The sequence below is a fragment of the Bubalus kerabau genome, chromosome 9, assembly GCF_029407905.1.
Source record: "Bubalus kerabau isolate K-KA32 ecotype Philippines breed swamp buffalo chromosome 9, PCC_UOA_SB_1v2, whole genome shotgun sequence".
Lineage (NCBI taxonomy): Eukaryota > Metazoa > Chordata > Mammalia > Artiodactyla > Bovidae > Bubalus > Bubalus kerabau.
Window position 1 is genome coordinate 74,040,217 of NC_073632.1, and position 14,245 is coordinate 74,054,461.

The 14,245-nt window shown below is 35.4% G+C and overlaps 1 protein-coding gene across 4 annotated transcripts in view; it reads right to left on the reverse strand.

The window, feature by feature from the left end:
- Positions 1-335: 335 nt before the first annotated feature.
- Positions 336-14,245, reverse strand: part of PTPRK (protein tyrosine phosphatase receptor type K) — a 635,100-nt gene continuing 621,190 nt past the window's right edge. For all 4 annotated transcript variants that reach the window (XM_055535594.1, XM_055535592.1, XM_055535593.1 and 1 more), the window contains 8 exons: positions 13,484-13,619; positions 13,119-13,268; positions 12,065-12,238; positions 8,774-8,905; positions 8,507-8,632; positions 5,630-5,793; positions 4,973-5,108; positions 336-1,820 (listed from right to left, as the gene is read on the reverse strand). In XM_055535594.1, the coding sequence (XP_055391569.1) occupies positions 1,767-1,820; positions 4,973-5,108; positions 5,630-5,793; positions 8,507-8,632; positions 8,774-8,905; positions 12,065-12,238; positions 13,119-13,268; positions 13,484-13,619 (1,072 nt within the window). In that variant the 3' untranslated portion in view covers positions 336-1,766. The remainder of the gene's footprint in view (positions 1,821-4,972; positions 5,109-5,629; positions 5,794-8,506; positions 8,633-8,773; positions 8,906-12,064; positions 12,239-13,118; positions 13,269-13,483; positions 13,620-14,245) is intronic.

The window sequence follows — 14,245 nt, forward strand, 5'->3', positions numbered from 1 at the left end:
TTATCACTGGTAAAATTGGGATGACAATTACTATTTGTGTTATATAGAGAAATAAGGGAATTTACATTACATAAAATGGTAGTGACATATAAATATAGCAACTTAAAAAAAATTGGTATTAATTCCCTGGCCTTTTTTTCTCTCCACTCATTTGGAATTTTGGAAATTCAAGTTAAAGAGTAAAAATGAAAGAAATTTGTATCTGGACATCAGTTTTATTTTTAATAGATTTCATGTTGTCTACTTCTGTTACTGAGAATAGGGTATTTATTTGGGAGTGAAGGCATGAAAATTAGGGGGAGAAAATGATGTGTAAACAATAACTGCTGTAATTATAAAAGTTTTATTTCACTCTTACTTTAATTAAATCTTCATAAGCACCATGTCATGAACTGGCAATCTAAAAAGAGGATACTAGAATGCTTTAGTCAATAACAAACTGCAAGCTGATGATGTGAAATTACAGCTACACGGAGCAAGTGTACAAGATCACATTTAAAAAGGTTCACTTGAGAATCCCATGATGATGCACAAAATAGGAATCTGGCATCGATTCGTTCACACTTTGCTCAGAACTCAAAGCTTGTGCATGTAAACATCAAAAGAAACACTGGATCACCTTGACAGTTTACAGTTTGCTAACACTTGACTGTAGAAGCATAAATGTTGCAGTTTTGATTTTTTGACCAGTGCCTGGTCATAGGCTGAAAAGACCAATCCCTTTAAAATTTAAATGATGCTTAAAGGTGATGTTCAACATTACACAAGTCATCAGCAAGGCCTTTGAATGTGTGCAGTTCTCATAATGATTACCAAACCATACTGACCTACGGAAATCATGAAAAATTATATATTTTCAGCAAAATGTTTTAATTTGGTCCTACATTAAAAGACCCAAATGCCAAGGTGTTTTACATAAATTTAATTCACAAGCATGTACACAAGAGAATCACTTTAAAGAACATTGCTTCCTGATTTATGAATTAAAAAGTTTATCCTCTACTTACACTAAACATACAAAAAATAATCTACAAAAATTGTTTACAATTGATTTTAGTGAAAGAAAAACCTTTCTTCAAAAAAAAAAAAAGATTGTGTGGTGGTAGTATTTTAGCCATCAAAAAAGGAATGTAAGTAACCAATAAATATAATGTGCTTTCTCCATATAGACATATTTACACTTGAGTCTTTGGCTTATGGTTTTTTTTTTTTTTTTAAGAAAGAACTTTAAATGATCCATCCATCATTGCACATGAAAAGAAAATAAGCCAGTTATATATATTTATATAGAGATCTGCTACACTTGAAACATATAAAAAATGAATTTTCCTATGAATTTGCACAGCTTTTCTTTCTTCTTCCTTGAAAGTTTTAACATCTTTTATCTGAAAAAGGGAGAAAAATGCCACAAAGAAAGTATTAATTCATGCAACACGTGGTGGCTGCTGTACCAAAACCAGGAGAGAAAACGCTGCCTATTCACTGTACAAACACTGATAAGTTTTCATGTGAATCTGCTGCTTGTGAAATATAATTTATGTGGCATGAAATGTTGATGCTCTCATACAGTAATAGAAACTAATTGAGTGAGTCCTTTTTATTAAGATACACAACTTCATAAGAAAAATACTTTTACCTCTCAAATGTAAAAGTCTCCCGCCCCCACCCCCCCACATTAAAATCTTTCTGCACAGGTGTGACAGGAACAACAGCTGCTGGCTCAACAGATGAATGGGTTCTGTTGGGATGCACTCTGAAGTCTCCAACTAAGATGACTCCAGGTACTCCAAAGCCACGTCGTAGCAGAAACGGTACTGCTCCTGAAAGATGTTAAAACAAAAAGGTGGACTGAAGTCAAGAAAAAGGCAAAGAATGGAGAACACATTCAATTTAGATTATTCAAGAATGACGAACTTTTTTTTCCATAGACAAGTTTAACATCAAGGCATATACTATTTTACATTTGAGTCTAATGATTGCTGTTTAAGAAAAAGGAAGTTGATGTAAAAATATATGTTGTCTTTGCCTCATATTCTGTATCAAATTAAAAAAAAATCAGTATTACTTATTTGATTATAACAGTAATACATGATCAGTACAGAAAAATTTCCAAGATAGAAAGATGACGAATGAGAAAAAGTTTCTATAAATCTGTTATCAGAAATAACTGTTTTAAAATACTACCTTAGCTTTAGACCATTTTTATGCATGCTTGAAATAGTATTTTAGAATAAATACAATTGCATACCTATATTTGAGGATATGATTTTATATTTTATTTTCTGTTGTTTAGCATTGTTATATATTTTTTCTCATGTTATTTAACACCTCTTTTAATATACATAAAAGTCCAATATATGGATTGACTATAAGATGACATTTATTTTTTATTAATTTTAAATAATCCTAGAGTGAACATGCAAGTAATTTTTCTCCACACTTTATGTAGTTTCCTTAGTGGTATAAATAAGCCAGTTATTTCAAACTGCCATTCCACAATTCCAAATTCTTAATTTCTTCTTCCAGTTTTATTGAGATGTAATTGATATACAGCACTGTTTATGTTTAAGGTGTACAGCATAATGATTTGACTTACATATGTGAATATCTAAATTCTTAATTTTTGACATAGTTTTTGTTCCATCAGAGTATTTAATTAAAAGTTTCAAAAATGGTTAGTGGTTCCTAACTTTTTCTGAGCCTACTTTTATCAGAAAAATTGTTTCTGCTGCCTTTATTTAAGATAACTTGGCTGACAATAAAACTTTTTTGAGTTAAAACCGCTTTTCCTCTCAGTCCATCTATATGCTGCTCTGTTATGACGAATTTAGAAAAATTCAGAGACTGCATTACAAATTATGACTTGTAACATGTAGTAAAATCTTCTCAATTCAGTCCAAGTGGGTAAAATTTAGACTGAATTAGAAAACAATCTAAAACTTATGCTATTTCAAAAGAGAACTTTCGGGTATCTTGAGCAATAAAAGAGGGAAGTAAAAATTTTCCCCAAGCAATCCTACCCTAATTATCAATTCTACCCTAATTATCAAGTAGGTGTGATTTAAATTAGCCTACCACTGTGGCAAGTACACCTCAAGAACCAAAAAGTGCTTGTGAACAGTTACATCTCTTTAATCAGTCTCTAGCAAACTGGTTTACATTCTGTATTTTCTTAGCAAACTCGTCAGTTCAATTCAGCATCACAAGGAACTAATCATTAACCTTGATTAAAAACAAATCAAAGGACTGGGTGTTTAGACAAGATTCATGGGACACGAGTGTAAAGGTAAATAGTAACTCTTAAGAAGGTTCTGGGAAAAAAAAAAAAGAAGGTTCTGGGAGAAGGAAATGGCACCCCACTCCAGTACTCTTGCCTGGAAAATCCCATGGATGGAGAAGCCTGGTAGGTTGCAGTCCATGGGGTCGCTAAGAGTCAGACATGACTGAGCGACTTCACTTTCCCTTTTCACTTTCATGCATTGGAGAAGGAAATGGCAACCCACTCCAGTGTTCTTGCCTGGAGAATCCCAGGGACGGGGGAGCCTGGTGGGCTGCCATCCATGGGGTCACACAGAGGCGGACACGACTGAAGTGACTTAGCAGCAAGAAGGTTCTAGAATGGCAGAGTTTAATCATAGGCTTTTTTTTTTTTTAAAGGAACAGTAAGAAATCAGTTAAATTTGGAAGTATAATTTGAATTCTGAGGCCAGAAGTGATCTTTCTGATGATTTTAGGAAGACTTGATCTGAGAGACAGAGGCATACTTATATGAAAAAATATTCAGATGGCAGAGAGTTTAAAGACCTAACCATTTTGTAAACAGACCTCAGAGTTTTACCTAAAAATCCCTCAAATCTATCCGCCTTCCTCCATCTCCATTGCCAACACCCCGGTCAAAGCCAATACCATCTTATTGGGACACCAGCAATACCTAAGGTATGAGCTGGAAGAGAGGGGCTTTGAAGACTTGTCGAAGGGGAAGTAGTCTGTGACTGCTCTTAAAAATGAAACCGTATAAATGTAACTCTTCAGATTTTGTCTCAGGAAGCAACGCACCTCTTGTGTGAACAATCCATGAGCAGGAAGTGGTGAAAATACTTTAAAGGTTTATTGAATTTCTCATTTTAGTTATCTGATCATCTTGATAAATGTAGGGCAAGAAACAATGATGTCTTGGTTTTTCTGGTTTACTTCTCTGTGAGCATTAACTACACAGCTGCTCCTGACCTATTCCCACCATTCACATATGTATAACCCACAGACATCGCTTTAGACGTTGAACGTGCTAAAAGTTTAACTTGCTTTCTTCCTCTGCACATAGCTTCAAACAGATGAGTTCCTACATACACATATTAACACCTCCCTGCTCTTATTTTGTAATCTGAATTCTGATTTTATGAGCCATGGCTAATTCAAGTAATATCACATGACTACAATCTAAAATTGGTAAAAGGTGAAAACTATCAATGGCAATAGTTTAAAAAAATATAATTTGACCAGAAAGGAGGAATTATAGATAATGACTAAAATAAATTGCATTTGCCCTTTAAAAACACTGGGTGTCTAAAGCGCTAGATACAATCTAGAAGTATATCCCTCAAAATGTTTTACCAGTTAACTCAATATGCTTTAAGAAATACCAAGAATAAAACCGAGATAAGAGGATTTCTCTTATTATAGAACCATTTATCAAAGTTTACTGTAACAAATATTTATTGCTCAAAATAAAAAAAAACCTATACATTTTCCAAATTAAATGAAATTAGTTTTCATCATTAGCAGTTTATACAATATGTGACTAAGCTTATGGGTGTAGGAGTTACTTGGCAATTCATCAGTTAGAGCAGGAAGGTCCCCACAAAGACTCATTTACACATTTCATTCCCTGTGAATGAAGTCATATCAATTGACAAGTAGGTATATGACTGATTAACCTCTACCCCCCACTTCAGCATCCAAGACTGTGACTCACCGGGGCTTCCACCATGTTTGGCTTGCTGTTCCTTAGTGTCTTGACTGCATGGAACACGTCAACAACATTTTGGCGTTTCACCATTTCAACAACAATGCCTATAGCACAGAACATGCCGCTTCGCCCGCCACCATTTCTGTAAACAAAGACAACAAAGGTGTGTTCTAGATGGACGTTTTTGGTGACCATAGGTCACACAATCATACATGTTTTGGAAAAGAAAATATTATGATTTTAATTTTCCCCCTTGTGTTTTAATTTTGCTCCACCTGTGTACGTGTTTGTGTGGAGGGCAGAGAGGAAGATACTTGAGGATGGTATTAACAGCTTATGCTTAGGGCAGGGACACGCTATAGGCATAGATTGCTGCAAGCTAGATACTTTGAGATTTTTATATATTTGTACATAGTGTAAATCAGATAAGTTACTCAGAGTAGTGTTCAAGAGTTTATATGATAACTATATAAAATCAGTTTGAAAAATACAGAAGTTGTAGTAGTGAATTATAGAATTGTGAAACAGGAAGATTGTTTTAGAAGAATATCTAGTTGAGGTCTGTAAGACGGGAGTTACTCTTTAGCAGAGAAAAAAAAGAAGGCTAATGACGGAACAAGCACCAAGGCCCCCTGAATGGCCCAGCCAAGACCCCATACTCACAGGCAGTGGATGATCGTCCGGCCCTCCCCTTCCTCACATTCCTCCTGCCATTTTTCCACCTGCAGTATCAGCTTCAAAAATGACCGTTTGGAACCAGGCACTTCTCGATGAGAAGCCCAGCCTAGATATTGAAACTGCTGCACCATCAGATAACCTTCTTGTGGCTGTTGAGGGAAAAAATATTTCTATGTAAATAAGTTAGGGCTAGAATTTTTACTAGAAAGTAAAAGGTTCATGACTTCCCAGGTGGGTCAGTCATAAAGAATCCACCTTCCAATGCAGAAGATGCTAGTTTGATCCCTGGGTCAGGAAGATCCCTGGAGGAGGAAATGGCAATTCACTCCAGTCTGGCAGACACAGAGTCAGACACGACTTAGAGACTGAGAGTGCAAACAAGTTTCATACCAATTTACACTATGACATAAATGACACATTAGACTGAATCTAGTTAATGCAAGTCCAAAATATGTATATGCCAGGGCAGGAAGATTCTAAATTACATGAGAATTATCTTCATATAAGATTCTCCCTGACACTCCATATCAATAATCAATTACTATGATTATACTTAAATAACTTTCAAATTCATCTTTTTTTTATTGTCACTGATATCATTGTATTCTCAAATCACAAATCATAATAATTACTTCCTAGTTGATCTCCTTGAACAAACTTTGATATCCTTTCAAACCATTCTTATTGTAGACATCATGATTTAAACGCAAATATGATCATGTCACTTCTTGATTTAATATCTTCCAAATGATCTTAGCATAAAACCCAAACTGCTGCCATCATTTAAAAATACCTATATGATAAGGCTCCACTTCTTCCTTCAATTTCCCTTTATTCTAATAACCTAGTCAAGGTCGAGACACATTTGCCTTCTCTTAATCTATTTACCAAGTCATTTCTTATCTTGGGAACTTTGCATATACGGAACCCTTTGCCTTTCTCAGTCCCAAACAGAGTGATCAACTTGCTTTAGGTTTGCCTTGGACTTTTCTGGTCTTTGTGCTTAAATTCATGTATTCTAGGAAACCTTTCTGTCCTGTGTAAACCAAGGTAGCTGGTTATCCCATGCCCAAATAGCTCCTACTAATTTTTCAAATTTTGTCTTAAATATCATGGCCTCAAAGAAGTCTTCTCTGATCATCCAGCTTTGTTAGATCACCCAAAGCCTCTGTTTTTTGTACTTTTTCTCTATAAAAATTTCATTTATTTGTAGATAAATGATTGTACAAGTTGTTTAACGTTTATCTTCCCTGATAAAATTTAAATTCTTTAAGGACAAGAAAATCTCTTTTTCCCTTAAAATCTCTTATCACTAGAACCTAGCAAGAATACTTTCCAAGTAATAGTATTGTTGAATAAATGAATCAAGACATTAAACCCTCAAGTGAAAATACAAGGAAGAATTTGTATGTACAAGTGAGCCATATCATCAGGCATCAGACCTGAAACTCCACATGGCAAGGTTCATACATCCTTTGGTGGGATAAGGAACTACTGAGTTTAGCACCCAACCTCTAGTTGGGGTATACTAAATATATGCTGAGGTGAATGATATTAAATAATGATAATAGGAAAAGAAAGAAAAATCACACACTAATAAGTACTTGAATGCCAAATATAGATTAAAATAAATATGCTGACCCCCCCAAAAAAAGTAAAACAAATTTCAGTTCCTGTTCCTAGAGTATTTTTCATATAAACAGTTCAATTAACAGATAGGTTCTACTTTCTTAGTTTAGTAGCTACAGTTTCTCAGCTAAAATATAAATAGAACCATAATGTAACAGATGTGCAGACATAATGAGATTCTTTAAATTAACATCTAAGATATGCATGAGTATTATGACATGATTGAAGTTATCCTTTTCTTCCCCCACTGAAATGAACAATAGAACTGGATATGATTTTATTCTCTACTTATACACATATAGACATTAATCAGAAGCACATATAGTCATTTTGATGTGAGGAACACTGTTACGTGACAATTTTAATTACACACTTAAAATAATACACGTACATAGAACTGCTGCTCTAGAAAAGAGTAATCTTGGTCTTTAAAAAGAGAGATAATTCCATAATTCCATGGGAGGTACTACTGATTTCTTTTCAAATTCTCCTTGCTATGTGGTTACATAATCTAGACAGATTTTATTAGTACTTTTTGGTTTTTTGAAGGAGAGACCCCAGGCAGTTTGTCACTGATGGCAAAACACAGGAAATGTCAAGGAAAGAAAGGTTCCCGAAGGACAGTTACTACTTTGCTGCTGGGAAAAGGCAAGGGCTAGCAGCACTGCATCGAGCTACATATCTGGGCAGAGCCAGAGGCTGAGCCATTCAGAGCGATGAAACCGTAGATGAGTTGTAGGAGGAGAGTCAGGGACATATGTGATTTAAGCAGAACTGGAATAGTGACACAGACCCCTTCTATAATGGCTGATCCAACATGTCACCTGCTCCTGTCATCAATATTATATTCCTGTTTTTCAATTGCATACCTCTTCTGGGCTGGATATCAATGCTAATAAGACTTGAAGTTAACGTTGAGATAAATCTACATATACTCAGAGGCCAGGCCCAGACAATCAAACTCAACTGAAGCAGGGAATCTGCATTTTGATTTCCACATAGAATACAATAGACTAGTAACTGACCCAGAAACCTAGCTTCCAGCATTTCTGATTTCCTGTCTTTAGAATGCATTTTTATTGCCATTCTAAATCATAAGATGATTAGTAGCTTTGGGATTGATTATATAATTCTATTAATTTTACTCTCTCTTTTGTCTGAATGGAAACGTACCACATTATGTTTGTAATCACTTGTTCTCGATCAATTCAGTTAAAAGCATTAATGACTTACTCTTGTTAGATTGCATATCCTAAAAATCCGGTTTATTACATCACAATCCATTGAACAAGACATACATTCCACTTGGATAGGACCATATCGTAGCGTCCCTTCTTCTGGCCAGTACTGAGGGCAGCCCTAGATGTGAATATTTTTGAAAGAAAAAGAAAATGAGCCTATTTTTTTTCTAATTAGGATAGCATAAAGCAGATGTTAGCATTTTATTACTACTTTATTAAGTCGTGTGTAAGTATACAAAAGAAACCCATAACCACTAACCTGGGACAAGTCGACTTCATTTAACATCACAATGGAGGTACAGCCATAATCATACACTAATCTCCAGAAATCTTTCACAGTGTTTGGCAGAGGGTATTGTGTGACGATGAAAGCAGCTGGTTGCCTGTAGCTCTGTGAAAAAAACAAGGTAGATAGGGAAAAAGAATAACTTAGAATGAATAATCAGTTGTACAAGCAGATTCAATACACTTCAAGGTAGGGCTGGGAAGACTCAACATCTTCGTATGGAGATGAAGTCAGCTTGCTGCTCCAGCCCTGGAATAATAGATTTGAACCATTGCAACATACTGCAACTAGTAAGTAGTCAGTCTGATAGTATGCCTTTGATGCTTCAGCAGCAATTCAAGCCAAGAATTAATTTTGTTGACAAAAGTAAATATATGACAAATACCAAAAAAAGAAAAAAAACAACCAAAAACTTCTTGAGGCTAAGATCCTTTGTGAGGTACCTGTTGGGCTGTTTCAGTCTTCCAAAGTCTAAGAGGCTAAAGACATAAAATTTCTGTGTGTGTGTCTGTCTACGAACATATGTCTATCAGCTATCAACTATTATAGAACTGTCTGGCTCTTCTCCACTCCAAATAAGAAAAACCACATGTGCTTCAAACTCATGTGCTTTTATATTGATATTATCAACACATCTTGTAGGCAATCCACATCCCATAGTTTTCTGGGAATTTCGAATGTATATCAATGATCAGAATGATAGTTTCAATCATTTAAGTGAGGGTGGGATGATTTGAGAGAATAGCATTGAGACATGTATATTATCATATGTAAAACAGATTGCCAGTCCAGGTTCGATGCATGAGACTGGGTGCTCAGAGCTGGTGCACTGGGATGACCCTAAAGGATGGGATGGGGAGGGAGGTGGGAGGCGGGTTGAGGATGGGGAACACATGTACACCCATGGCTGATTTTTGTCAATGTATGGCAAAACCACTACAATAATGTAAAGTAATTAGTCTCCAATTAAAATAAATAAATTAAAAAAAAAAAAGATTTTTCAAGTGCCACAGAGTAAAACTAATGCATTCCCTGGCCCCAGGTAAGAGGGAATGACTCCTTATTGACCCAAGGCCCCCTGATTGGGACACAATGCATTCTCTCTTCCCAGAAAGAGGATAGATTGATCTGGCCAGATAATCTGTCATTCTACAGACTAATGATCTACACTGAAACAGAAATATATATTTCTATGTAATAAACTAAGGATTTGTAAAAATATAACTAGACAGCTGCCTGAGATAGATGTCTTTAATGCTGATAAAAATTGTCAGTGATCTGCTAACTCAGTTGTATCATATTACTCTTTAAGTCCTTCAGGTGTCTCAACACTAGTGTAGAAACTGACCTTTGAGCTTCATAGATCCTATCACCATTTGGGAAATGCTGCTAACCATAGCATTTCACTCCATGGATGACTGCAGGATAAATCTGGGGAGACAGTAATTCACCAACAGCTTCTACTTGACCTTAAGACCTCAAAAAGTCACACCTGTAGCTGGGGTGAGTGCCCTCCTAAGGAAGATATGAAGGCTTATGAGAAAGGATCAGAAGAAAGAAATAAACTTTCCTTCCAATTAAATGTCTGCTCCATAGGAAAGTAAGTCAAGGGAGATGAAAAGCCTTTTATTCCTTTTTTGAGTCATAGGGGTGGGGAGACAGAAGAAGAGAAGACGATATGAGAGAAGACTGAAGATTTCCTATTTCTTTCCTCTCTAAGTGCAAGAGTACATCTAAGGCTTTGATATTACATGATTCTTGGCCATACCTCATAATCTTCACAGGCATGATGAAGGGTGTATGACATTTACAATGGGGTAGAGAGGAAGGGAAGGTGGGAGTGTTGAACAATGAGCCCCGTTCTTATAAGCCAAACCAAACCTAACTTTTCTGTAGTCCCAACCACACTACCAAATCCACAGGGCAGTTTCGACTATAAAATATATGTGTTGAATCACAGTGAGTTAAACAGAAGATAGGAACACATAGAATACAAGGTTCTGTTTTCATACTGACCAGAAAACCACCTGGAAATTAAAAAATTTGAAAGAGATGTCAAAGACAAAAAAACACCTCAATATCTTTCTTAATGTTATTTTCTTTTTCTCACCCTTTTTCATTCTAAACATAGACTGACTCAAAAAAAAAAGGTCTGTGTGTTTTCTCTATATTTAGTATGTTTGACTTTGCAGATGATTAAAATGGCAAGAAAAAGTATAATGAGGATCTAGTGTGACTTCAGGGGACAAGAGTAATAACTAGGCAAGACTCTGGTCACAGCAAGAGTAGTAGCTTTCCACTTGAGCTTACCTTTAAACTATTCTGTTCTGTAGAATAAAGAAGAGCAAAGTAACTGGGTGAAAATTAGAAGTGGCACATAGGCTTTGACAAGCCTCTACTACCAGAAACTAATTTTGCAGAACTCAGTAGGAGCAATAACTTAGAAAGCTTCATTATTCATCACCCAAGAATGAACCCTGACTCTGGTTTCTCCTTATTACGGCTCCGTAGTCTAAAGGGCAAAAACTAGAGATGCCTTTGAAGGAAGGTGATAAACCAAAAGGATGCTGAACTTAAAACCCTTCTTGCTTCTTCCCAAGGTAAGCAAAACAAGATGGAAAAAGACTACTTTAAAATTCCATTTCCATATTGGTGTGTCTTTGGGATGCTGACAAGTGAGTACATGCTGTACCATCTACAATACAAAGACTGGAGTAGGGCAAGAGAGTTCTTTTCATGATGATTGATGTGTTAACATGGTATCTTCCATGCCTTTGCTTATATCTTATTACTTAATAATAAATGAAACAAGTTAGCTATAAATTATTGGAATAATTATTAGTTAGCTATAAATTATTGGTGTCAGAGATGAAAGTTTCCAAATTAACACAATTTCAATAGAATATGACATTCTGTGATTTAAAAAATTCATTCCTAACTATATTCAAACTAGATAAGCATGACTCTCTTTCCTGAAAATAACCAGGATGAAAACTATCACCTGCAGATATTTCTTGTACAAAAATTTTATAACAATTGAAAATCAACTGTCAAACTTAGAGTCAAGCCTAAAATTTATAGTGCCTAAGAACCACTGTAAGGGAAATTCAAAATCATTGTCCAAAAAATTTTGTATTACAATGAATGTTTCTACTTTTCCTTTTTAGGCCATTTAAATTTTCTTGAAAAGAGAACCTAGCCAGTGTTCATCAATTTTGCAGCTTTTCATTACATTTTACACTAACAAAGAGAGCAGTCTCTTACATCCATAAGAGCAGCATTGATGTAGTTACTACTCTCCCCATCAATTGTAATTAAAAAAGGCAGACATCTGTCAGGTGGCAGCATGTCCATAAAACGGTTCTTGTCATGGTTCCTTGGCAGGCATGCTATACTGCAGTCCTCAGCTTGTAGTCGAGGGGTGACTGAATTCAAGGTCTGGAAAGAAAAGGGAACCCAGGTTAAAAGAAAGTGACCCATTTCATAGCATAACACAGATCTATCAGGCATTTAGGAGGCCAAGTAGAAAGAAAAGGATTTGTGCAAGTCAATGACATTTGCCATGATGACAGGCTGACAGACTTCGTAGATGAAGCTCCTAAAGCCTGAGAAGTGACAATGAAACAATATACACATTGTTCAACGTACCTCTCTTTGAAAGGGAAAGGGATGCTAAACAACACAGCAACCTGCGAAAGGTACTGTCTAACCAAAGAGAATGCAGTCAGAGCAGCCCATGATGATGCCCCATCATCAAACTTTTAATTTGTAATAACATTTTAATGTTCCAGATTTGAGGACATGCTATGGCCAAGAGCACTGGGCAAAGAATCAAAGTGTTAGGTTTTTAGAGTTATTCTTGATTTTATAGTCAACAGTTTTGGGGATGTTTTAAGGGCAGTGAAAACATTTGGGATTATTTAGAGATGATGTTTCACACAAACTCCAGCTATTATTATTAACGTGCTTGAGTGACATAGAAGGTCAAAATCCATAAGACTGCATTTTAAAAAAGATTGTAAAGATACACAAATTATCACTAAATTTGACTTTTATGCTACCTTTTCCCCATACTTTTCCCTGAGCCTGAATTCATTCGTCCCTCAAAATACAGCAGATATGATATGAGCTCATTAATACAAAAGTTGACTCAATAACTTTGTATAACTATATAATGAAAGAGACATGTATTATATTATACTTAAAATAGGGTCAAAGGTTATAAATTTGACTTGAAAGACCTTCCTTGGAAGAATTAGGAATGTCCAGGACAATTGTAATAAGTTACTCATAAAAAGGCTCTAGAAATAACAAATACCTGGAATTCATCTTTGAGATGTGAAGAGTTTGTCTGGGAGTCTATTCTAATCATATCAAAATATGCAGCTTTAAATTCACAGACAGGTATGGCAGTTTCTCCACATAAGCAGGCCTCTAAAATGGCATCATGAATAAAAATGTACTGTTCCTATCAAAAGAAAGAAAATTTTCATGTTTTAATACAAGTTTTCTGTCATCAAAGAATTTTCTTTATATAAAAATATTAATAAAAATACCAGTATTTTTTCTATGACTTGATGAGCTACTATTGATTCTATGGGACAAATACCTACTATTTAGTTTGATAAATGTTGGAAAGCAAACCAAGAAAGACCACCTGAGGTTAATCAACAATCAACACACCTCTGTCTGGACCATATTGATACGACGAGATCTTAAGGCTTTGACACAATTGTAGATGTCAACAACACCCTCTCTTTCAGCCATGTCCAGCATGATGTCAATCACAATGTAACAACCAGTTCGTCCAGCACCAGCACTGAAAAATAAGCAGATCTAAAGAACTGCAGGAAGCATGTCTATACAAATTGAAAGACCCATCCGATTTTCAAATAAGTGGAATCAAATTGATTCAACAAAGTACAAGACATAATTTGTATGTACTGTGTAAATGCTTGTTAATGAACAAATAGCTTCAATGTAGAGAACCTACTTTGGTGTAAACTGAGGACTGGAACAAATTAAAAAATATAAACTTTGTAAATCAAATTGTGTTTTGAAAATCATGTATATATGGCACTGAAGTTTCATAGCTCTTATACACAGTCTTCATTTTACAAAAATTTCAAGCTCATAGAATTGATCAAGGAGTGGATTTATGCTTTAAAATTTCACCTGAGATAGAAAGACTCATACTGATGTCGTTGTGGGCGCTCTAGCAAAATGCAGCGGTGCTATCTTAGGAAGACAGATTCTGGTCAAGGCAAAAGAACATTAATCTAAAACCTTTAAATGGAAAATCTGAGGAGTCACATTTCAGGGGAAGTGTTAATAGTGAGGGTGGGGATGAAAATGTTCGTTATTACTGGGGAGGAGACCAACAGTAGAAAGAATATTTACATGGTGATCCAAAGAAAAAAGAAAATGAATTGTTAAGTATGAAAT